Raw genomic sequence first — 26,035 nt, 5'->3', positions numbered from 1 at the left:
CAACCGTCAGCCACAGAGGAAGATAACCAAGTACTGAAGGAAGAGAAGCAAAAATAATGCAAGATAAAGCAAGTGCAACACTTTGCTTCACCTGCAAATATCCAGAAATTGATTTAGTTTATTGAACATTTAACCCCAATTTTTTTTTTTAACAATGCTGGAGTTGTTGAGAAGTACCAAACTAGTTGTTTGACGAGCTTTAGCAATACAAAATGGAACATTAGAAATGTTATCATGCAGCAATAGCACATCTGCAACAGCTACAGCTGTTGCACTTGCACGTTGAGCTAGCACAATACCCACAGTTGCAGCAGCAAGGGCAGGTGCATCATTAATACCATCTCCTACCATTATCAAACCTCCATCTGCACAAAAGTCAGAAATGATTTTTCATTCCTCGCTAACAGTATACAAGCATAAAAATTTCCTACCTCTTGTAAATATGGAAACCTTGAAAAGAGACATAGAAAGTGGAAGTATCTACTAAATCATGAACACAAAAAAAAAAAACAAGACCTTTTCATTTCAAAAGATATGATTATAGATAGATAAAATTGGGGAAAGATATTCATAAAGGAAAGTTACCTTCAGTAATGCCTTGTCTAAGCTATGGGGATGTGGAAAGTGATTCATTTGAACTACCAGCTATGATAAAAGATAATTCATATTATAGCTTACTCAACCACAGTTTATGGACCTTCTGACAATTATGAAACTATTGAATGATCTTGCTCTGAAGGTATCATATGCAAGGAACAGCTTAGTGCACTGATTAACAATCTGGTACTTGTGTTTGTAGTTGAACACCAATAATAAGTTGATTAACTTCATGGAAGAAAAATATTCAAGGACATACCACTACTGATCTGAGCTATTATCCTCCATTAGGTGCAGATCTTATCGGTTATCAGTGCACTTACATGAACAAGATTGATAACATCTCTTTTGCCAAAAAACACTTAGTTTGTGTATGTTTCTTCGTGATACAATAGTTCCATCACCAAGATAGATACAGAGATAACCTTTTAGCAGCCATTGAAGCTTGCAAGAGAATTCCAACTAAGGGGAGCAGGCAACTCTGACTTCGTAGATGTTAAATTTGAGGATCACTAGTTAGGGCTTTCTCCCAAGAAAATCCCCTCTACCTACATATGTTAGCATATCACCATTTACATTTGCAACTCTTATGTTGTGTATATGCACAACCAAGTCTCTCACAGTCCTTAAGTTGGTTAAAAAATATTAAAAAGGCCCAATTTGTTATAAACTTATTCAATGCTAATCGATCATTGGAGCCAACACATAAAATGATGATCTCCTTGAATTTAAATTTTTATACAAAGCGAGAATCAATTCAAAAATAAATTTAAACTAGGTCTCTCATACTCCCATTAAGTTGGCACAAAAAATATTATAAAGGCCCAATTTGTTATACATGCATTCAATTCTAAGACCTTTAAGAGACAGTTAACGAATTTTCTAATTGATCATTGGAACTAACAAAGAAAGTGATGATCTCCTTGAATTCAAATTTCCATATTACAAAGAGACAATCAATTTGTCTATGTTGTCTTTTTGTGAAATATTGGGTCAAAAGCGATGTTTATGTCAATTTATTTTTCCCAATGTGGTTTAATTGGTTCATTTGGTGCATTCGCCAACTCATTCATCAACTGCTTAAGCAGAATAAACTCCCGCGTGGGAAAAGTGTAGTATATCTCTGCACTAGCCCTCACCACTACAATTTGTATCTTCCTCTTCTAAGGTATCAAATCACTTTCAGAAGAATCTATATACAAAAATGGAGCAATCAATTATAGGAGAACTGTACTTGTGTGCACCATAATGTATATAGCCACAGTCATGAAACTGTAGAATTCAAATAACCACAATTATTTACAGGTGGAGCATTCTTAACGTATTGCAGAATTCATAGAACTGCTTCCCAATAATCACTAACATGGGGCCTCAAAAGAATTGACTGATCACATTACAAGAAAATGAGACATCTAGTGTAACAATTGTAAGGTAGTTCAGTTTTCAAACTAATCTCCAATACCTTCCTACATCAAATAATAGATCCCCTGACAAGATTTGTTTGGGAATAAACTACCTTACAATCATCAAACTTGACATCCATTTATTGAGGTTCCATCTAAAGGTGCTTAAAGGAGTTTGCGGTAAGTTAAGAATGCTATAGGAAAATGTATCTTACATGTAATTGCTGTCATGTTTAGGTTATACGATATACAAATTTAAAATAGGTATCTTCTCCCATGATGTGATAAACTACGTCAAATAATTGTGCAATTTTGGGAGGCAATATGGTACCATAGAAGAGTAAGAAGCAAATGATCAAGTGGAGCCAATAGAGATCAAGCTGCTATGCGCATTACTTCAGATCCATTATTTCACAAGAGGATGGCTCACTTTGTCATGATAATGTGCAATCCAAGTAGATCATCAATTTATTTGTTAATTTTAATGAATATTTAGTAGACTTGTTGTTCAAACTTTTGAGAGGTCATAAAATTAAATATATTTATAACAAGTTGCAATTTTGTAGTATTTTGGAACCAACTTGAGAAAGAGCATTGAGAACCTAATTGCAACTAGATAAAGAGTTGAAAATATACCAATCATAGGGGAATATATAGGTCTATAGGGCTATCTAAGGAGAAACATCCCTAATAATCTTCCCAAATTTGTAACATCATCCACTAAAAGATATCGTGAGACACAAAATAAGTAAATGGACAAATTATTCAAACTAAGAGTGATATTAGTGCAAAGTAGACGACAAATAAACTTTTATTTATTAAAGTTAGTTTAGATCAAAACCCTTTGACAAACACTCAAAAATAACACATGTAACCATGCAACTCAAAATTAATGGAAGTAATGACAATGAAAACTTAATCCGATAACAATTGAAATAGGCCTCCAAATATCTAAACTAACTCGCTTAAAATGAAAAGCCATCAATAAATAAGGTGGAAACCAAGCTAACACCACATGTGAGGCTTCTTCCACCTCATATCATTTTACTTGCCAATTGACACCAAAGACATGGTCAAGACTGGCACACACACGTGATCCTTCCTCCCCCAAATATACACCTATGATTTTCTTGATTTAGACCAACTTCTTCTTTTGATGAGGCATCAAGGTACCAAGGAGAGGCAATGGCACGAGGCTTCTTCTTCTTATTCTTGCTAAGGAAAGGAGAGGGAGTGTGGCTTCTCATGATGCTTCTTGCTAGGAAAGATAATGGTCGTGAGGTTTTTTTTCTAAGCAAACCGACTAGGGTTTCCAACTACTCCTAGCAAGTTTCCTTCTTGTTCCTCAGCCCCAATCAATGATTCTCTTTTCCATATTCCTCTTCTACTTCCTGATTCCTCCCACCTCTTAACCTGTGCCCACAGCACCATGTGTCAGCATGTTGACAGAACACCAACACAAATCATTTCAGTAGGAGACTGATATAACCTTGACCTAGACAATAGTGCCATCGATCAAAGTGATATAGAAGATTCTTAGAGAAACATAAGTGGCTTCCCATCTGTAATATCCAGATGTTGCAGATGAAGCAATATGTTACATGAAGCTGGTCGATGGTAGGATAGAGACAATTACAATATTGATTCTCTAAACCATGCAAGAAGCATACAATGAAATAGAAGCAAAGGTGAAGCATTCTATGAAAATTTAGAATACCCATTCTTCTACTAAGGATAATTATCACTAGTATGTTGATGCAACTTAATTATGGTTAGAGAGGAAGGCTCGCCATAGCTAAAAGAACAAATCCTAAATTATGAATTAAATGATTACATGTCAATGAGACACGACCAACCTATGGCCTTTTAACATGAGTTGCCATCCAGACAAAATATATTGCTAAAATACAATGCTATAAGTATAACTATGAAGTTCATATGCTCCTTGATGATTCATTAAACATAGCTGTGGAAGTAACATAAGGATTAAGGTCATTTAGCATATAAGAAGCACAAAGTCCTAATTTTGTTAATCAAGCATTTGATTTTGTCTTCTAGTTCTTCATCAAGCCACAACTTTTAATGAGAACACACTAGGAAAAAAAATGAGAATACATATTATGATTAATGTCATTAAACTTGGCAGATGTAAAAATGGAATTCAATGTCTGAGTCATTATTGGAAGCATGCCAATATTTGTACCACCAAGCTAGCATGAATATTCAATATGGAAGTGGGTCTAAGTAGAAAACATTGTTGGTGCTAACAACTTGTACACGTGATCAATAAAAAAAGTGAGTGCTAACTTAGTGTCAGTGCATGACAAGTGCAGAGGAGGTACATAAAGAGTTAGAATCATAGATGAAACACACTCATAAATTTTAGACTATGACCTCCCCATGTGTATGCAGAACTGAAATAATACAGTGTGCTTCAATTAATCAAAGGTAGCCACTCTAACACCAGTCATATTGTTGGTGAGTAGTCATTTGTAAAAACATTCCAACAAAGTCCTAAAAGTCATGAAACCAAGGCTTGATTAATAACGAGTTTGATGTTATGCTGGCCAAACTGCAGTGCTTGTTGTCAACATTTGAAATCAGAAGTAATCTAGTAATTTTAATGAGGAGCAAAGTACTTGGGTATCCAGAGATGAAATACAACTTTCCCATGTCTCCTATTTTATTGACAGGTAGTAGTCCATCTTTTCCTTTAGTGTGGAGTGGTTGCCCCTTGTTGTTACCTTGCAATAGGCTGTGTTGTAGTCCTATAGATATAGGTCGTATCATGGTTTAAAGTGTCATGCCGAGACAATCAAAACGGGCGAAGCATCTCATTCCGCATGGCAACCGGCATCAGCACGATCCTGGCACTAGACCCACAACAGATGCGACATGTTGCGCAACCCTGTGGCTACAGCGGAGGAGTGGCTCGACCCCGCAATAGCAGTGGAGGGGTCACATAACTCTTCAACTACCTCTGTGAAGGCGTCGCGCGACCTAGCGGCCGCTACAGAGGAGTGACATGACCACCGCGGTCGCACCGGAGGAGTCACGCGATCCCCGCGGCCATAGCTGAGGGGTCGTGCAACCCCGTAGCAGCGCAAAAGTCGTGCGATCTCGCGTCGTATGCCCCCTATGATCTAGGCCTTCTTTGTTTTTCTCGGTGCATTAATCATGATTTTACTGTCTGTAGGATGTTTCTCGAAGTAGGGGGTGAAGATCAATTGTTTAAGCCTATTTTATTTGTTGCAGGTAGCCTCCATAATAGTTGGACATTGTGGCTCATGAAGTTGATTTGATCTATGATTTAGTCAATTGGAGTTCTTGGTTGTCAAATTAGAATGGGGTGTTAAGGTGTGTAGACGAGGTCAATATGGTTGTGAAGACAATAAGTTGATGTTGATAATAATATAACAATTATATTAATTGTTATTTAATTAGATGATGCCACATTGGGATGCATTATGTGGTTGAGATTGATTGTTAATGTGAGGTGCGGTTTAAGATCATTTCATTGTAATAGTACAAGGATTTTGACCTTTAAAATACAAAAACATTCCAACTGACAACCTCAACAAAGTCTTAAAAGTCATGAAAAACAAGGCTTGAGTATTAACAACCGATCAGCAGTACTTAGTTTGATGTTATGCCAGCCAAACTGCAATGCTTGTTGTAAACATTTGAGGTAAATCATTTTATTGAGGAACCAAGTACTTGGGTATACAGAGATGAAGTACAACTTTACCGTCTCCTATTTTATCGAGAAGTAATAGTCCATCTTTTCCCTTTTATGTGGAGTAGCTGCCCTTTTTGTATCCTTGCAGAAGGCTGTGCTGTAGTCCTTCTATAGAAAGAGGGTGGTATGTTCCCTATGATCTAGGCCTTACTTCTTTGTTTGCTTGGTGCATTAATCATGAGTGTTGTTTGTAGAATGTTTCTTGAAGTAGGGGGCAAATAATCAATTGGTTAAAGCCTATTTTTATTTGTTATGGATAACCTTCCTAATAATTGGACATTGTGGCTCATGAAGTTGATTTGAAACATGATCTAGTCAATTAGAGTTCTTGGTTATCAAATTTGAATGAGGTGTTTAAAAAAAAATGTGGAACCGCCACATCAGCGGCCCCCTAGAGCCGGTCCCACAGATAAGGAGGGAGGTAAATGTAGGTACACAGCTGAAAGCGCATGGCCAGGACGCTAACCCCAGGCAATGACACCTCGAGGATCGAACCCTGGACCTTTTGGCTACGAAACCATGTGCCCCCAGCTGCGCTACGTCCTGGGGACAAGAATGAGGTGTTTAAGTGTCTAGATGAGGTTGATTTGGTTGGGAAGGCAATAAATTGAGGTTGATAATAATATAGTGATCATATCACTTGCTATTTAATTAGATGATGCATATTGGATAAGGGTGTCAATTTTAGAGGGTTGGTTGGGTTCGGGTCGGATTGAAGATCGGTTTCTAAAAAAAAATCCCAATCCGACCCCGACCCTGAACCTAACCTAAAAACCCTAAATCCCAATCCGGATAACCGGCTCGACCAACCTGAATAACCCGCTCGACCTAGAAGAAAAACCTTTTTTTGTTATTTTTTTTTATAATTTTTCACTTTTATCTCAATATATCATTGTTATACTCTATTTATGTAACTAAAACTTCCGTATTGGGCAATGCGAACGATTTTTATGGTTCCGATGGGGGAGCGAGACCGATACAATACGCTCCCCAATTTCATGTGTCATCCGTGCATCACACGCATGCGTCGCATGACAAAAGTGGGTTGGGGGCGTCCGGAGACGCCTTTGGTGCCGCCAGAACGTCCGCGGGTGATGCTACCGTACAAAATTAAAATTATGATTTATTCAATTCAAACAATTCCCAACTTAAGTGTGATATATCGAAAAGACTTTCATAAATCCTAATTAAATTATCCCAATAAATATATAAAAATATATATATATATTTTTTAAATTATTAATTTTATTAATTGGTATTCTGAAATTATTTTTACTATTTTAATTTTTTTATTCTAAAAAATTCTAATAATCAAATTTATATTCTGATAATTTTTTACTATTTTAAATATATATTATTTAAATTAATAATTAATTAAATGAATAAATAATTAATTTATATAATTATTATATATAAAATAACATATTTATATTAATTTATATATTTATGATTATTTAATCTGGGCATTGAAGGTATATAGAGTTGACCTCAGCATAATGTTATGAGAACTAATGCTTTAATCTGATTCACACCACTCCTTTTAATATTAGTAAAGCAACATATTATGATGTATCAATTTTAATTTCAATTATTGATAGATGAATTTTCTTTAATGAAAATTATATTTAATTATTTTTCTAACAATATTAAGTTGTTCAATAATGAAAAACTTATATAAAATCAATATACAACTTATTTTGAAATTATACACAATAAACATATTTATCTAATAGTTATTATATATATAAATAAAAAAATACCGAAACTAGATCAGCACGGCACGACACGACACAATATGATACTGAAACCGTATTTTTCCGGTCTGGACCAAAAACCTCGGCATGGGTCGAGATTTTAAACAACATCTCAATTTTCAAAATAAAAATTTTCATTTAACACCAAGAAAACACCTAAATCCTAAATTCAGGTCATCTTGGGTCAACTCGAACCCAACCCGACCCGAACCTAAACCAACCCAAAAACCCCTAATCCAAAAACCCCCAACTCGAACCCGATTTTTTTCAAGTTGATTCAGGACGGATTGGCACGGATTGGCAGGTCAGAATCATTTTTGACACCCCTAATATTGGGATGCATTATGTGATTGAGATTGATTGAATAAATTAAGGTGCCACTTAAGATCATTTCATTGAAATTAATGAACACACTTCATTCAAAGACTTTACAAAGTTAGTGTCTTGAACTGAAAAAAAAACATGTATCAAATTCAAATTGATGTCAATTTTTTGGTATGATTCATGTAATTAAAAAATTATTTACACATGGAAATACAAGACATGGAATAAGAAAAGGAAAATTGTTGCATACCTTTCTCTCTAGCAGTAGTTTTCACCCGATTGAGTTTGTCTTCAGGTTTCAAACAGTGATGAACTTCGCTAATACCCACAATTTTAGCTATTCTCAATGCGCTCAACTCATGGTCACCTGTCAACATCAATACATGAAGATTTGCTTTATCCTTTAGGATTGATATGACTTCTTTGGAGCCTTCCCGTGCCTCATCTTCAAAATGGAAGAGTGTCACCTAGAAGAAGTCTTTCTTTAAATATCATGGTATAAGATATAATTAAATATCTCCATTATATGTGAGAATATTATCAGAATAGGGAATCAAAAAGCAACAAAAACTTTTGTTTGAAGTTATAAAAAGTAATCCAGTCACAATGGTTAATCCAATATCTTGAGAATTTTGTAAGCATTAGATTTTACATCTTTTAGAATAAATTTACACATGCAACTGTTGAAGGGAAAAACAAAAGAGAAGAATCACTTAACCAAAAAAAAGAAGAATCACCTTAACCTCGGAGCCTCATCTTAGACTACTCAATTGAAGCCATGTTTTACTGAATGCATATCAATAAACCATAGTATGCAGCCTAGGGAAACTGTGGAATTATAGGGGCCATCAAAGGACATATGAATGTCTAATTCATACTTGATCAAGTAGATCTGGTCACTCTAGTCTATACAACAACAACAACAACAACAACAACAACAACTAAGTATTTATCTCACTAAGTACAGTTGACTATATGGATCCTCTTACATCATTAGGCTTGATCCCCTATTATATCCTCATTTATATTTAAATGAATTTTATTCTACTAACCAAGTCTTTTTTGGTCTCTCTCTTTCCCCATTAATGTGTATTTATCATGGTCTCATATCATTGATTGGGGCATTATTTGGATGCCTAGTATGAGTACGTACCATCTTAAATGCATCTATCAAAATTTTTCTCAATAGGCACAACCCAAACTTTCTTTCTCATGCTCTTGTTCTTATCTTGCCCATCCTTGTCTGCACATACACCTTAACATACTTATCTCTGTGACTCATCTTTTATTTGTGTGTATCATATTCTAACATTTTGCTCCATATAACATAATAGGTAACTGTCATTTTATAAAACTTCCCTTTAAGTTTTAAAAATATTTTACGATCATAATGAACATCTAACACCTCATTTCAACCATCCTACTTATATCTTATATAAAATATCTCCCAACCACTCCATCCTTTTGTAAAAATGATCCTAAATACTTAAATATCTGAATTACATGTGTCATCTTCTATCTTAGCAATTGTCTTGCTACGTCTAATACTACTAAACTTAAATCTACTATATATTCTATCCTTACTCTACTACGCTCAAAACTTTTTCCAGCCAAGCTTCAAACTTTAAATTTACTTCTTCAAATGTCTAATGAACCAAAACAATATCATCTGCAAATAACATGCATCATAGTAACGTGTCTTGGATGCGTCCAATGAATACAATCATGACTACTATAAAAAGTATGAACTTAGAGCTGATCCTGGATGCAAATTTATCTTTATAGGAATAACTCTATTTTTATAGGAAACATTTTAATTAATCCGTCTAGAATTTTCGCTCTTGTCATCATATATATACTTAATTATTTAAATATATGCTACACTAACATTTAATTTATTTTTTCTAGAATTCGCCACATAATTTCCCTAGGAACTTTGTCATAAGCTTTTCAAATACTTTTCAATTAGTTGTGTAAGAAGTTGTATAACCTCTATCGTCGTCCTTTTAAGCATAAATTCAAATTGATTTTTGATCTCCTTGATCTCTTTATTTTTTTATATTACTCTTTTCTAAAGTTCCATTGTATGACTCATTAGGTTAATGCCCCTATAATTCACATAATTTTGTACATCTCTTTTGTTTTTATAAGGGACCAGAGTAGTTACTCTCGATTAGGCATTTTCTTCATTTTCAATATTAGATTGAATAACTTTGTAAGTCATTTAATACCTTGCTTCCTTAGGCACTTCTATATTGCTATTCGAATATCATAAAGTCCAACCGCTTTTCCATTTTGCATCTCATTTAACACCTATTCTATTTCTAAAGTTTAAATTCTTTGATGAATTTTTTATACACCTTTGACTTAAGTTTTCTAAGTTAAATTAGTTATTTAAACCTTCATTAAAAAATTGATGAAAATAACTCTTCTATTGCCCCTTTATTTCTTCATCCTTTACTTAGTATATTCATCTTTAATGGATCTTATTTGAGTAAGATGTCTTATTTTCCTCTTTCTTGCTTTAGTTATTCTACAGAAGTCACCTTCCGCTTTTTTTTGTATCAAGCTACTTCAACAAGTATTTGAAAGCTTCATTCTTGACTTCACTCACTGTTTTCTTGACTACTGCATATATTTTAAAATGTTCTTCATTCTTATAAGTGTACAGTAACTTGTAGATTGTTCATTTTTCCACCTTTGTCTTGTACTTCCTCATTCCACCATCAAGATTTTTTATTTGGTGGTGTCCATCCTCTTGACTCACCAAGTATGCTCTTAGCCACCATTTTCAAACTTGATATCATTTTATCCCATATCGTATTCAAGTTATCATATATTTCTCATAATACTTATGCTACTACCCTCTCCTTCAATATACTTTACTTCCCATCCTTTACCCTTCACCATTTGATCATAAGAGCCCTGCACATTTTCCTTCTATTGATACAATATTTGAGGCACATATCTAACATCATTAACCTATGTTGTGTTATTAAGTTTTCTTAAGGGACGACCTTGTAATTTTTTTTAAAAAAATTATATTCCTCTTCTTGACTATAAGAAAGTCAATTTGTGACTTTTGAACGTAACCAAGTGCTCTTCTCTTGAAAAAGATATTAGCTATTATAAACTCATGCTATCACAAAATTTAATATAGTTTTTCCTTCTTTATTTCTTAGTCCAAAACCATTATCCCCATTCACCCTATATCATATTCCTCATTTCTTACTCCTACATACTCATTTCTTTTATGAAAACTTTTATACTACCTCATCTAGGTCTTCCCAAAACCTATGTTGGGTGTCTTCATTTAGTCCTACTTGAGGTGCATATATGCTAATTACATTAATAGTTTCATTTTCTACCACTACCTTGAGAGTTATAATCATATCTCCCTTCCTAATTATTCCTACTATTTCATCCCTTAACGAATTATCGACAACAATTCCTACTCCATATCTCACTTTACTCTTTCCTATGTATCATAACTTAAAACTTAAATTTTCTATCATCTTTTCCTACTTTCCCTACCCATTTTATTTCACAAGACATTAATTATTCTTTTAATCATCATATCTACTATCTCCATTTCTTTGCAACATTCCTATGTTCCTATGTTCTAAATCTAAAACAATTGGTATTCCTATAATGCTTGTTCTTTATCTAACCTAGAGTGTGAAAACTCTAGCATATTTAAGACTACACCCAAATTCTCATCGAGAAAAATTTTATTGAAATGTAATGGTCCTTACTCGGATCCTGCAATCCATTGCTTCCTATGAATAACCTAATATTAGCATAATAATTTAATAGATCCACACATAACATTTGCTTTTGTTTGACGTTGGTTGACAACCTAACACAGCTTTCCTCCTTTAACCAGCAATGGTGGAGTTTATTTGCCATAGGCGGAGTTGTCACTCTAATATACCAAATGAAAATGCAAACTTCTAGAAACTATAACTACATTACATAGTACCAACATATATTTAATTATGTTTTGATGACCAGACACATAAAAGACGGATCAAAAAGACTTTCTCAATAAATGCATAAAGTATAATAAATATTGGTAAGCTAGTGAGAAAAACTTTATGTACAAATCAAAAACATTAATACTTGTGAGATTAGTATCCTGTTATTTAGTTCTCTATGAACAAGTTTGAACCTTTGGAACGAGTTTTATTAGAATGGAATGAAGTTAACTTTGTTGAAACGTGTACCATGGTGACTTAATGGAAGAATTAATGAAGGCGTTTAGACTCTACATGTGGAAAGCCTTTATAATTCAGTTAATTGATCTACAAGGGTTGATCCATATTGTAGAGTCATGTAATGGCAATGTAAGGAAATAAATACATAAAGGAATTATTAACAAAAAAGGAATATAGATGGAGAGAAATCAAAGAGAGTCAAGGTACACAAAACAACCTACTATCAGTAAAGAGATCCCAAATAATAGTCTAGGAGATGTGCCATACGGTAGATATTCAAGATGCTTCCAACACTCACCATCAGGTTGGTGGATAAATCAGTTGCTCCCAACTTGCTTGTCAAGTCTACAAACTTAATTGTAGATAGACCGTTTGCAGTACATATGCGTGTTGATCACCTAATGAAATACATGGTGTGCTAATTAAACGAATCTATTCTTCTTTAATTAAATCATGATTTTTTATCATAATACCATTTCACAGTGCTTCTCCTGTTTATTCTAAGATTACCCACAGTTAGTTGGATGTTCCAAATTCCATAGTTTTGAATTCTAATTCTTCACTAGATGAAGGAACCACATCTAGCATTTTACTTCTCTCTGTCACAAATTACCATCCAGAAAAGGTCAAATGGTCTAAACTGAGCAGAGGTTTGTGGTACACAAAATTCTGTCGCTTCTTCACATATAAAAGTGGCCCATTCAATAAGATGATCCCATTATTTTGGCTCCATTTGTGGAATTAACAGACTAAGTTATCTAGGAATTAGGGATGTTTTCTTTTACAAATATAAAGGTGGGCATGCTCACTGGTTTATCTGCTTTCCAGGAGAAAGAAAAAGAAAATCTACGAACAAGGTCTAATTTGCTTGAATGAAAAAGAAAAATTATGTTGGTCTTTGCAAAACTGTAGGATGAGTAGCTATTTATTAAAAACAAAGTAATAGCTAATGTAGTCATCTAATTGTTGAATTTCTTGCTAACTTTAGCCAATGGGGCCTGTGATCTTAATTCAGAAAGCAATGATTTGGAAATGAAAATATCAAAATAATCAAAATTTATCCAACATTCTCCTGTCAACATCTCTATTATTTTCATCTTTGTTCTTCTAATTTTAATCTCCCTTTTTACTGTCCTCTTATCATCCTACATCAAAGTAGATTTCCTTGATATTGATTATTATCATTACCTGAAACAAGGTCACTAAGGCTCAGCCCCCCAAAAAAGATGAATTCAATAGAGACAAATAAATAGAAAGCATGAGTTGATTGTATCAGAAGCAAGTTCTATCTGAAAAAATATATATAATTTAAAAGACAAACATATGTAATCAGCACTTAAAGTTTGTAAATTGTAGCACTGGAACAGATTATGTCAATTTGCAAGCATGGGGAAACCATAGAAGAAAAAACTACCTATTGTCCCTCAGTTTCATAACCTGAGTTTTGAAGTGACCACAGAATTGCATGGTTTAATTACCTTCTCATTAACAGAAAGGGCAGCTTGGACGAAATCATTTCTATAAGAAGATCCTTCTACAGCTTCTTTTATTTTTCTAGATCTATCTGTGGACTTGTATAGAGAGGAAATGTATTCAATAGAGCCAAGTGATGCTTTTGAAAGATCTTGTCGAGTTCCTGACTACGATCAAAAGCAAGAATAGCGAAGATCAGATGTTAGATCCAATATGACATATGAAATGGATCATTTCATCAAAACTTCGTATTATTCAAAAAAACATGTCATTGTTTGAGGAATGCAACAAGGATTAACAAATAAATGAGTAATTAATGAATATATCAAAGGATATTGTATAAAAATTGGTCTACTTGTTCATAACAGCAAAGAGCCTTCAGCTATTTTTATTTTCCATCTGAGTGTTTCCACACAAAGAAAGAGAAAGGGAAAAATTTTAAAATTTTATTTGCCAAAAGATAAAAAAAAATTGAAAATCTTTTTTTAAAAATTTTAAGTCAGATTTGAGCTCCATTTGAGTGAAAGTTAGTTTTCTATCCAAATTAGAGAGAAGCAATACAGAGAAAATTAGAGAAAGATTTTCCAACCTTTTCCACCCCTTCAATTTTACTTCCAAAAGGAAAAAGAGGGAATGTGCAACTGGAAAAAGTTTTTTTGTCACTTTATCTCCTTCATGTTTTCCTTCCTCATAGGAAACACAATAAGATTTTATTTCCTTAAAGTGATGAGAAAATGAAAAGATGAATTAGGCTAGCATGAGCGGATGGATATTGCTTAATTTATCCTCCCACTTGTTCATACCAACAAATGAAAAAATAATGGGATGAGAAAATGAATGACTGACTTGTATGCACAACCTTTGCAATCCTTCCAACATGTTCGTCCAGCTTGCCCCACCCATTGAACCCAACTTGCTCATCTGAGCATTTGACCTAAGTAGCCCAATCTAGTTTGAATTACGTATTGGGACTACCTCACATGACCAACTCTTCCAAACCGTTAGACCCATCTAACCCAAGTAACCTATCCTAACCGCAACTTGATTAGCCTAATCAACCCATCTAGACCATTTTTTTTTCATCTAGCCCATCAAGAATGAGCAGATTGCTCACCCACTACTGCTCAACTTGACCATGGACTCACCTTGATGTTAGGCCAACCCAGCTTGTTTGACAACCAAGGCTAGTTCAGCTTCATCGGCCCATTCAACATCACTTGTCAAACTAGCCAATTGACCAGAGAATGAAACCCACCCAGCCTAATCAGACCACTCTGTGGAACTAACCTACCATCTTGACAGATCCTGACTTGATTTGTGTGTCTGACCAGATCTACATGCTTGGCACATTCAGCTTGCCATACTTATCAAGCTCATTTGCTTTTCGTACTTGATCAACCAACATAGCTTGTCAAGCCTTTTCGCTTGGCTTATCCATCTCTGCCAAACTAGCCAAATCCACCTTGCCTGACTAGGATGGCTGACTTGTATGGCCTGTTCAGCTCGATCGACTCTTCCAACTCGACCAGATTGTCACCTGCCAATCTGACTTTACTGATCCATCCAGTCTCATTAGAGTCAATGCAACAATTGTGTATTCTTCTCTCATGAAACACTCAATTGAAGGCCACGTGCATGGCACCTTGTCACAAAATAGGTTCATTGCTTAGAGTATCCTAACTTGGTCATCGGTTATTTAACCTAGATAAGCTCAGAATATAGCTAGGGCCATATATTTATACTTTGCCTTTGCACTCGAGCTGACTACAACAATATACTAGTTCATCTAGAAAATCAAATTACGACCAAAATGGATGCAATAGCCAAATACAGATATTTAGTCTTAGAGAAAACTTGCCCAATTGACATTCAAGCAACACAATTTTAAGGTGACCTCAATTCTAATACAAGGTTACGACACATACTATATGTGCCAGACAAAGTAAGCTTGTGTTTGGTTGCCATCAAACAAGGTGGGAAATGAAAGAAGATAAGCCAAAAATTAAGGGGAAGAAAAATGCAAAGAAAGATATAGCAAGAACGACAAGAAGCGAGTAAGAAGGAGACTTAAACAATGTTCTAATAGCAATTCGTTGAAATCCAAGGTTTTAGTGTTCCCTTGATTTGCCTTCTTGCTAAATTCAAAGCTTCAATGATGATAAGCTATAGTCATGTTGTTTAAAAGCCATTTTAGTTAGGTCATCTATACATGGTTGTACAATTGAGGTTCATATTCCGAATCAGCTTGGTGAAATTTTAAATCCTGAATCATGTGAATTGTAAAGTTTATGTTAAAAGTTCATTAGCCTCACCCCAAGTCGCAAATTCCTTTTTAATTGAAACAGATGTCCTTCACATTTCAGCGTTGAAGCCCATTGTGCAACTGTCTTTCTATGGTTGTCACTGTATTATTTTTCATAATCCAAGCCATGAAAAACCTCATTTTTATTTGTTCACTAGAGCATAACGTCATTCCTCAAACTAGCAATTGTCTTCTCTTCTCGACAGCAAATTTCATTGTAGAATCACCATTGTAGATTGTGGTAGTGGACAGGAGGGCATTGCTTGACATAGTAGGGTCAAGCCAGAGAGACTCATAAAGGACTTTAACAGCTAAGCTAAGGTCATGATTTCTAGTAACAAACAAGGCCCCTATCTTTGCTGATCTCATCCCCCTCCAAATTTACTGTCAAATCTTAATTTTCAATTTCACATTGGCCTCCCCTTCTTTGGTCCGTGACAACTACTGAATCAGCCTCCACCAAAGGTCCTCTACTGAAGGTCCAGATCCAGTCCACCTCCACCAAAGGTTTATTCAGACTTCGGCCAACTTCTTTGTAATAAACCCTTCCATAACCTAAGGCCCACTTCAATTTTGGCCCACTCCCAGCTGCAATTTTTATCCTCATTTCACAAATAACAATGTTCTCAGCCCAATCTGAACGCGCAATCTCAATCTTTATCGGGGCCAAATTGCATTTTGGGCTGTGATAGTAGTAACTCATTTTTCTAATCAATGTACATTCTTTGAGATGTCAGATTCTCGACAACACTAACAAGGCCAAGGGAGTCACTCAAGTAGATAAGAAAAAGAGCTGTCAAGGAGGTTGAGGGAATTCTAGAGGACACATAAATAATCTTTATGTAGATTATTTATGCATGTTAAAGACACATGCTACTCTCTTTGTAGCTTCCCTAGACATCCATCTCCCACTATGTATGTAGCTTAGTATAGTTTCATCTTTGTTCCAGTAGAGTATCGGTGCAATCATCCCTCAAGTAGTCAATTTTGACTAAGTTATTTTGATGTGGTTGACAAAGAATTTAAATTAGGTTCATATTGTATTTTTGATGTGTCAAGATGTGCATGTTGCATAGCTTGATAGGAAGTCCAAGAGGTTGAGGTTGATGATTGAGAGGTTAAGATTGACCAAGAGCTTGGCAAAGTGATTGGAAGTCTAAGAGGTGAACATTGACTAGGAATGGCAGGTTGCTTGTGGAGCAATTCTCACGTGATTAAGTGCCTAGTTAGTTCAATGACTTGAAGGTCTACAGATGGACTCAAAGGAAACAAGCATTAGCAATATAAAAGATGTATAGTCAGAGATTACGAAGGACTATAATCTTGGGTTTTTTTGATGGGTAGAGCCTACCTAGTGGTTTACTGGACCAAGGAATAGGTTTTCTGGGTTGTGGCTAATGTTTTAACTGGATCTCGAGTTTAGTTGGGATACTCGAGCAAATTCAGTCAACTAGAGACATTCTAAGTAGATTGAAGCGTTGAATCCACTACAAGTGCCCTGGCCACAAATAAGAAAAACAGATTTGAAAGGTTTTTATTTGATTGACAACTAGTCGTTGGCAATAAGATTTCCTTGTTTTAGTTACAGTCGATTGAAGATCATTTTAGTTGACTCAAATCAAACAAAAGTTAGTCGTTTAGCTACTTATCCACTTTTTAAAGTTTTGTCTACGTGTACAAATAGGGTGCAAATAAATAAAAGAATAACAAATTCAAATTAGAAAGCTTGTAAAATTAAAACAAAAATCATTGCATTTATTTCTATAATTATAGATTATTATAACTTATCAAATGTTAATTAATAACTAATAATAATTAATAATTATCAATTTACTTGTATAACCATAAATTAATTATCGATTAACTTTTATGAAAATTGCCAATGCTGATCTCAACATGTGTGAAAAAGGATGAGCGTTGTGTTAGTTTGCTAGCCAGCGTCAAACACAGGTGAATGTTCTATGAATAGATTCATCAAATTATTATGCTAATATTAGATTGTTTCCCGAAAGAAATGTATTGCAAGGTCTGACCACAATGTCTAAGCAAGAACTGGCACAACTCTATAATAACTTGAGTGTTGTGTTAAAAAATATTCAAAATCTCAAGCTGTGATGAATTTTTGATACAAGAAATATATTGTTTTAGAATCGTGTCAAAGTTTCGATGTATGATGTTAGTCAGTAATGGACTTGAATAAAAGGAGATGAAGCACGAAAAGGAGACATTGTCCGTGCTAAGAATGATTTTAAGTTTTGTACCATGTCGGACGAAACAGTCAAAATATATCATTCTAAATTATCCAAACTCGGTACCACTCGGTATATACAATGTTTTCTTTGTTTGCTTCATTTCCTTTCTCCTTCAACTAGTGTTCTAAATGGCAGCTGAGGCGGGAGGTGGGCATCAACCGCATTGCCTTTGTCTTAGGCCGTGCTTTAGGCGGAGGCGAGATAGTGGGCGAGCAAGGGTGTGAGTGAGGCGGTGCTTGAGGCGGGCGAGGCGGCGCTCGAGGCGGCCGAGGCAACGCTCAAGGTGGCCGAGGCGGGAGAAGTAGCGGATGCCAAGGCGGTGGGATAGCAAAATTTAAGAATCCCTACTCCCTTTCAAAACATCAATAACTACACAACCTAAGTCATCCACAACTCACCTTTCGCTTAGAACCACCGCCGCCCCGCCTGAACGACCGTCGCCACCAGGTTAGGTTTCTTTCATATATTTTTAGTCAGTCGTAGTCGTTCGCCACCGTGACGCATCCGGATGTGTCACTTGGGCGACGATGAGTTCGGACACGTCACGTGAGCCCGGATGCGTCACCCTAGCCTGACGAGGGCTCGAAAACACAACCCAGCCCGACAACAGGCCCGAAAGTGTCACCCAAGCCCGACAACACGCCCAAAAGTGTCGCCCAAGCCCGACAACAGGCCCAAAAGTGTCGCCCAAGCCCGATGATAGCCTGAAAGCGTCGCTCGAGCTTGACGACGAGCCCGAAAGTGTCGCTCGAGCCTCGTGACGGGTTCAGACACGTCATCAACGCATTGCCGATGCGTCGGACTCGTCACATCTGCCTAACGAAGGCGAAGGCAAGAGTTAGGTTTAGGTGTTTAAGTTAGGGTTTAATTAAAAATCTTTAGGGTAATAATTTTAATCAACTTTTAACTATAATTAAGATAATTTAAATAGACTTAATTAAAACCTAATAAAACTATCCTATTGATTTAATATGTATATAACAACAATCAAGTCTTATCCCACTAGGTGGGGTCAGTTTATTAATTATATATAATTTAATTTTTTTTATTTTTAAATATTTAGATTAAATTTGTTATTTTTAATTAATATATTTTATATTTAAAAAATACTGAAATTCGGCTCAAAATTTTAAATCATGTTTCTAGTAAGTTTTTGTCCTAATCTTTTATTTAATTATTGAAGGTTAATAGCGGAACATGAGAAACAACCCGACATGGAATTGAAGGGAAAGTCTAATAATATTATTTGGGATTATGAAGTGTTGTATTACAAAGAAAAAAGAGATTGGAACACATGTAAATTGTGTAAGAAGCTTATTAAGGGAGAAGTTTAACGGATGAAAAATTATATTGCGGGAATTGAAAGACAAGTTGAAGCATGTCCTAAAGCATAGCTTATCTTGAAAATAGCCAGAATAAGATGCGAAAAAGGGTAGCAGAACTAAAAGAAAAGAAGACGAACGTAAAGATAGGTGTTGATGCAAAGATGATGATGATCAAGTGGATAGAGATTCTTCTAAAAAGAAGTCAAAGCACCTCAGGCCTATTGATTGTCACGAGGTGATGAAGATGAGATCAAGCCAGGTTTGGGACATACTTAGAGAATGGTGGCGGAGGCCTCAGAAGCGGATGAAGTGTTACAACCATGGAGGAGCGTAAGGAACATCTCCATTAGAGAACTTGATGAAGATTTAGATACATTAGAAGAGAAGAATGAAGAAGATATCGATTTTAAGTCCGATGATGAGAGGATTATGAATGTAGTTGATGGTGCATGTGTAGATGATTAATTATGTTTAGTCTAGTCCTGTTGGCTTGTTATCATGTTGAATTAGGTTTTTGGTAAAAATAATAATATTAATTTTATAAAATTCATACGGTGATGAATTTTTATTAATTATCTTATTAGTTGCATTTATATATTTATTTTTACATTATATAAATTGTATTGTATGAATCTTATTTATACATAAATATCATAAAGAATAATGACTATTTATAATATTATGTAAATAGTAAAAAAAATTAACCACCTAGGCACCACCTAGACGGCCAAGGCTATAGGTGGTCATAACCGCTCCGTCACTGCTTACCGCCATTTACAGCATTGCCTTCAAACTTAATCTATCGCTAGCACCATGCATTGAAGCGTTGGCACAATACTCGAATAATATTTTTCTAGTTATGCACCTAAATTGTGACAACTCTAGATTTTGAATCTTAGTGTTAATAGTATTGAGTTTTAGTAATTTACCAGAATAATATGCTTCGATTGTTTCACTAGTATGAGATTTAAAACCCTAGTATTAAATAGGTAAGAGTTCTCATATCATAGGTTGGATAAAAACAAACATTATAGTAATATCAATTGTAAAGCAATTGAGATGGTAGACATGATAATAGGAACACAGAATATAGGAATGCTTACTTGTAAAGCAATTAAGATGGTAGATATGATAATTAAAAGAAAATTTAATATTTTATATTTATAAGAGATAAAATTGGTAGGAGAGAAAGAACAAGATAGAGAACTCAAGTTTTAAATTATGGTACACATGTATGAGTAAAAAAAGAATTAGAGCAAGTATTGTGGTAGATAGTTCATTAAAGAATGCAAAAGCTAGTGGGGAAGGAAGAGAGGATTAAAACACTCAAGATAGACAAAAGAAACTATCAATGTAACTATATGCACCATAAGTAGGATAAGATGAAGGCATCAAATATAAGTTTTGGAAAGATGTAGATGAGGTAGCATAAAAAATTCCGTCAAATAAAATGATTTTAATTGAGGTTTAAAATTTTGATTCGTGCTATAGTTTGGATTTATGACTAGAATAATATGATTTTGATACCATATCGTGTCGTGCTGATATTGTTTTAGTACTTTTTAAATACACAATATATTAATTAAAAATATTTTTATTAATATTGGATTGTTATAGATGCTTATTATTGAGTTATATTTGAAATATAATATTAAATTTAAGTTTTGATATTATCTCGTGAAATTTATAATGTTTATTAAGTAAAAGTCAATTTAGATTATATTAAATAAATTTATATATAAAATAATTTAGTTTATTATTAGTAGAATAATTTCTCTATATATATATATATATATATATATATATATATATATATATATGTATACTCTATTTTCTATCTTGTGATAAAGGATAATTATTTTAAGATTAAAGGGTTATTTTTTTCTCTATTTATCTTATAAAGAGATAAGAAAAAAAATTAACCATCTTTAAAAAATTTTCTTATCTTAATTTTTATTTTTGTAGGGAAGGAAAAAAATAATAATTAAGAAAAAAATTAGTAGGAAAGAAAAAAGTTAATGAATAAAAGAAAGAAAAAATGTCAGAAGCAAGAAAACTTAATAAGGGAGAGAAATTAGCTGTTAAAAAAATAAAATTTAACCTAAAAATTAAAAAATAAAAATAATTTCATTGTGGCCATCGTTGTGGCAAAAGGCGAATACGCTCGCCCCCAGCGCTCCAGCCAATCCGTCCCAAAGCCAACACGAAGGAGGTAAATCACGGGCGGCTAATAGCCTTTGGAATAGTGACTAGCACATAAGGGAGGTATTTACCTCGGCTTTGCCGAGATTCAAACCCCAGACCTCATTGTGGCAGCACCTCATGCGCTAGCCACTACACCCATCCGAGGGGACTTCATTGTGGCCATCGTGACCTCACGATGGGTGGCGGTGCCAATATCGATGTTGGGTAGCGTGCAGAATGACATTTTGCTCTGTTTGGCATGGCACGAAATTTCATTCCATGATTTTAACAAGATGAGATCTAAATGAGCATGTAAAAGTAAGAAATAAGGAATATGATAGGGTGCATGAGGGTTATGGTTTTAGAATAAGAAATGAAGAAAAAATTATATTAGATTTTGCGATTGCATAGACACTTATAATAACTATTATATTTTTCTAGAAAAAGAAAAAGAAAAAACACTTGACTAAGAACACTAAGTCTCAAATTGACTTTCTTAAGATGAAGAAGGATAGAAAGACTTGTAAAAATTAAAAGATCCCTAGAAAAAACATAACTACCAAATATAGATAAGTAGTGTTTGATATGCACCTCAAGTATAATACTAGGAAAATGTACACGACTTTTAGAATCAAGTAGTGGAAGTTAAAGGAAGCAAAGTATATTTAAGGAGAGGACAAAAGCACAAGTATTAGAAGAAATACATGACAATTCTATAACAACACAAGATAAGATGATATTAAATTTGCAAATAATGGCCAAAATCGTAATTAGTAAGTCAAAAGGACATGCATCACAAACTAACATCTTGGTGGTGGAAAAGTATAGAAAAAGTGAAGTAAAAAATGAATAGTCTATAAGTTATTATACAATTGTACGAATGAGAAAACTTTAAAAAGTATGCAGTAGTCAAGAAACAACTAAGAAAGCAATTAGTGAAGCAAAGAATGAAGCTTTCATAGACTTATATCGATAGTTGAAACAAAAGAAGGGGAAAGGGCATCTATAAATAGCCAAAGAGAGAGGGACGAAAAAAATAGATTATACCCAAATAAGATGCATTTAAAATGAATTCAATAGGGTATTAGTGATTGATGAGGAAATAAAAGAGCAATGGAAGTGGTATTTGCATCCACTTTTTGATGAAGGTTCAGGTGACCAACTTAACTTAGGTAATTTAAGTAGGTTAGAGAAATATAGAAATTTAAATTTTTATAATGCAAACTTCAAAAGTAGTACTGGTTTTAAATGGGATGCAAAATGAAAAAATAGTTAGATAAGATGATATTCCAATAGAAATATGGAGGTTCATAGAGAAGCAAGGTATTAAATAACTTACGAAGTCATTCAACCTGATCTTTAAAATGAAAAAAAATGTGATAATTCTTTAGTTCTATATATAAATACAAAAGAGACATACAAAATTGGATGAATTATAGGGGAATTAAGCTTATAAGTCATACCATGACTATAGGAAAGAGTGATAGAAAAAAGGCCAAAAAAGGATACCACAGTGACCAAAAATCAATTTAGATTCATGCCTCAAAGATTGACAATATAAGTTATACATCTCATATAACTAAGTAAAAAGTATAGAAAAAAAAATTACACATAGTATTCGCCGACATAGAAAAATCTTATAACAGAGTTCTAAGAGAAATTATGTGAAAAATTCTATAAAAGAAAGATATTAACGTAACGTATATTGAAATAATTAAGAATATATATGAGAATGTAATGATAAGAGTAAAGAATTTAAGTGGATTAACCGAAACATTTCTTATACAATATGATTACATTAAGGATGAACTCTAAATCCCTATCTTTCCACACTTATCATGGATGAACTTAGACACATCCAAGATAGAAAAAAGTTATATAAAATTTAAGGTTAACAATATTAGTTAAGTAAGACAATTGTTAAAATAAGAGATAATCAGTTAACTGTAACTGAGAGTTTTAAATATTTATAATCGTTTTTACAAAGGAATGGAAGGGGCTAGAGAGATGTCTTTATATAAAATACAAGCAAAATGGTTGAAATGGAGAAGAGGATTAGATGTTCTTTGTGATCATAAAGTACCTTTAAATTTAAAGGGGAGTTTAACAAAATGACGATTAAATGCTATGTTACATGGAGCTAAATATCGGGATATAATTCGAGCACACGAGCAGAAGAGATGAAGATGTTAAAATGGATGTGATGGAGAAGAGCAATAGATGTTCTTTGTGATCATAAAGTACCTTTAAATTTAAAGGGAAGTTCAACAAAATGACGATTAAATGCTATGTCACATGGAGCTAAATATCGGGATATGATTTAAGCACACGAGCAAAAGAGATAAAGATGTTAAAATGGATGTGCAGATGTACGAGAATGAACAGGATAAAATGAGAACATTATAGAGAAAGACAAAGAATGTCCATGGAAAACTCCGTGAGATGCATTCAAGATGATGCAGACATGTACTTGACGACAAAAAAAATGTTCCAGTTAGGTGATGTAAAAATAAGACAAATATGCATATTAACAAGGAAGAGAAAGATCAAAGAAGACTTGGTTAGCAATGATAAAATAGGATAATTTATTTAAATATAATTGACAATATAAAAAGGGATAGAACCCAATCGCATAGAAGGATTCATATAGCTGACTCTACCTAGTGAGATAAGACTTTTTGCTTTCGTTGTAACGTTCAATTAAACACTATCCTCACCTAACCCACACCTACCTCCCCTTCCCCATCCCCGGCTTAAATCCATCATGTCCACAACAAGCATAACATTGTCACACTCTTGTCCTCTTGTTAGAATCTAGTTGCCTCTCAATCCTCTCTATTCATAGACTTGAATTTATCTCCAATATCCCTCAGGTGCCTTCTCCTCTTAACCTTCTCTCAGATTAATAACAATTTCTTCTTCTCGGCTATGTATCTGTTTTGTGGCTCATAATGTACAAGAACAGGGCATATCTCATCCTGTATAATTGATATTATATCAGCATGCATGACAGTTTTGTAGACTACCCATGCAAGCACAATACCAATTTTGGTCTTCCTACAATTTTAATACTTCATCAGGAATTATGTACTTATACCAATGGAAACATAGAGAAGTACGAAATGAATATCATGTCTGTTGAGTATAGAACTATGGCCCATAAAATCTGTCACATGATGTGGATACATATATTTTTGAAGGAGTTTAGACTCGGAACATTGATCCTATGGTCATCTATATTAATAATAAAGCTAATTGCTATTGATACATTCTTACATGAATAATCAACAAAGAGAGTGTATTGAAGATGATTGTAACATTATAGATGTAAAGATTAAAGAGATCTTTGCTATGTTTACCAACTTTTGTAACTGCTATTTTTTTATCAAATCACAGATCTCCTTTTCTAGTATGAGTTTTTAACATACCTAATATTTATTCTCTAGCTTAAAAGAGTAATTGAATAAAACAATAAGAAAGTAATAATTGTCTAGTATGTGATATTTTATTATTATTTATGGATTACTAGACTATATAAGACGGGCACTGACCTCTCTTAAGATTAAATAATATTATTTCTCTCCTATCCTCAACATCAATGAAAGAAATAAAACACGAAAAGAAATCCACATTTATGCAGAGTCCTAGTGACCCCTCAGCAGAAAAACTAATCATCTCTTTGGTGAGTAACTTGTTAATAAAAAAGGTGTCTTTATATAAATTACCCTTAAGGTTTCACTTGTTTGGATACAAAATTGAACCAATAGGATGAATAAGAGAAAGAAGGATTAGTTTCCTCATAGGAAAGTATATATAAATAAACAGTGATAGGTAGGTAGATGGACCACTACCATATGAAATGATTATTAGACTTGGCATACATAGCCAACTAGTCTAGCAAACATAAATCACCATTCACCATAGCTTCAACATAACAAGCATCTAAACCTAATGTTGAATCCATCATTTTACAGTTATTTTTGATATACACTATTATTCAAAGCATCTTTAGATGATTAGACATTGTTGTGTGCTTCATGATCAGTCATGCTTGAGGTTGTGGACGCCACAATAATATCGAAAATGTTTCTTGAGGATAGATGTTACTTGGCAAACTATTATATTTCAAAGTACGTGCTGAAGTAGATCACAAGTTATAAACAAACTTTGCAGTCCACTATTTCAATGAAGATCCAAAAATATGTAAAAAAAAAAATCCAAAAAATGGCATAGATTGCACACCTTGATCCCAGTTAGTGTTGCAAAAAGACCCCTACCAGGTAGACACTCAAAGCTATGTATATAAATGTCAGGAAGGTTCTTCCCAAGACTATGATCAACAAGTGCTCTGCAAATCAACAAGGCAACATTGGCAGATGTCCTTCCCATGGTTGCAATATCAATACATCAAGTTCAACATATACCAATTATAAATTCTACTATTGAAGGACTATTTTGTTTCCAC

At 34.0% G+C, this 26,035-nt stretch overlaps 1 protein-coding gene across 1 annotated transcript in view; it reads right to left on the bottom strand.

Moving 5' to 3' along the window:
• LOC121972860 (probable cadmium/zinc-transporting ATPase HMA1, chloroplastic) overlaps nt 1-26,035 on the bottom strand; it is a 47,005-nt gene that overhangs the window by 2,925 nt on the left and 18,045 nt on the right. Inside the window, exons 5-9 of the mRNA XM_042524482.1 lie at nt 25,813-25,918; nt 13,513-13,674; nt 8,068-8,284; nt 178-365; nt 5-91 (exon numbers count right to left, since the gene is read on the bottom strand). Coding sequence (XP_042380416.1) covers nt 5-91; nt 178-365; nt 8,068-8,284; nt 13,513-13,674; nt 25,813-25,918 — 760 coding nt within the window. The remainder of the gene's footprint in view (nt 1-4; nt 92-177; nt 366-8,067; nt 8,285-13,512; nt 13,675-25,812; nt 25,919-26,035) is intronic.

This window comes from Zingiber officinale, chromosome 4A (assembly GCF_018446385.1).
Source record: "Zingiber officinale cultivar Zhangliang chromosome 4A, Zo_v1.1, whole genome shotgun sequence".
NCBI lineage: Eukaryota > Viridiplantae > Streptophyta > Magnoliopsida > Zingiberales > Zingiberaceae > Zingiber > Zingiber officinale.
The sequence above is the reverse complement of the archived record's forward strand: the minus strand, read 5'-3'. Positions and strand labels throughout refer to the sequence as shown.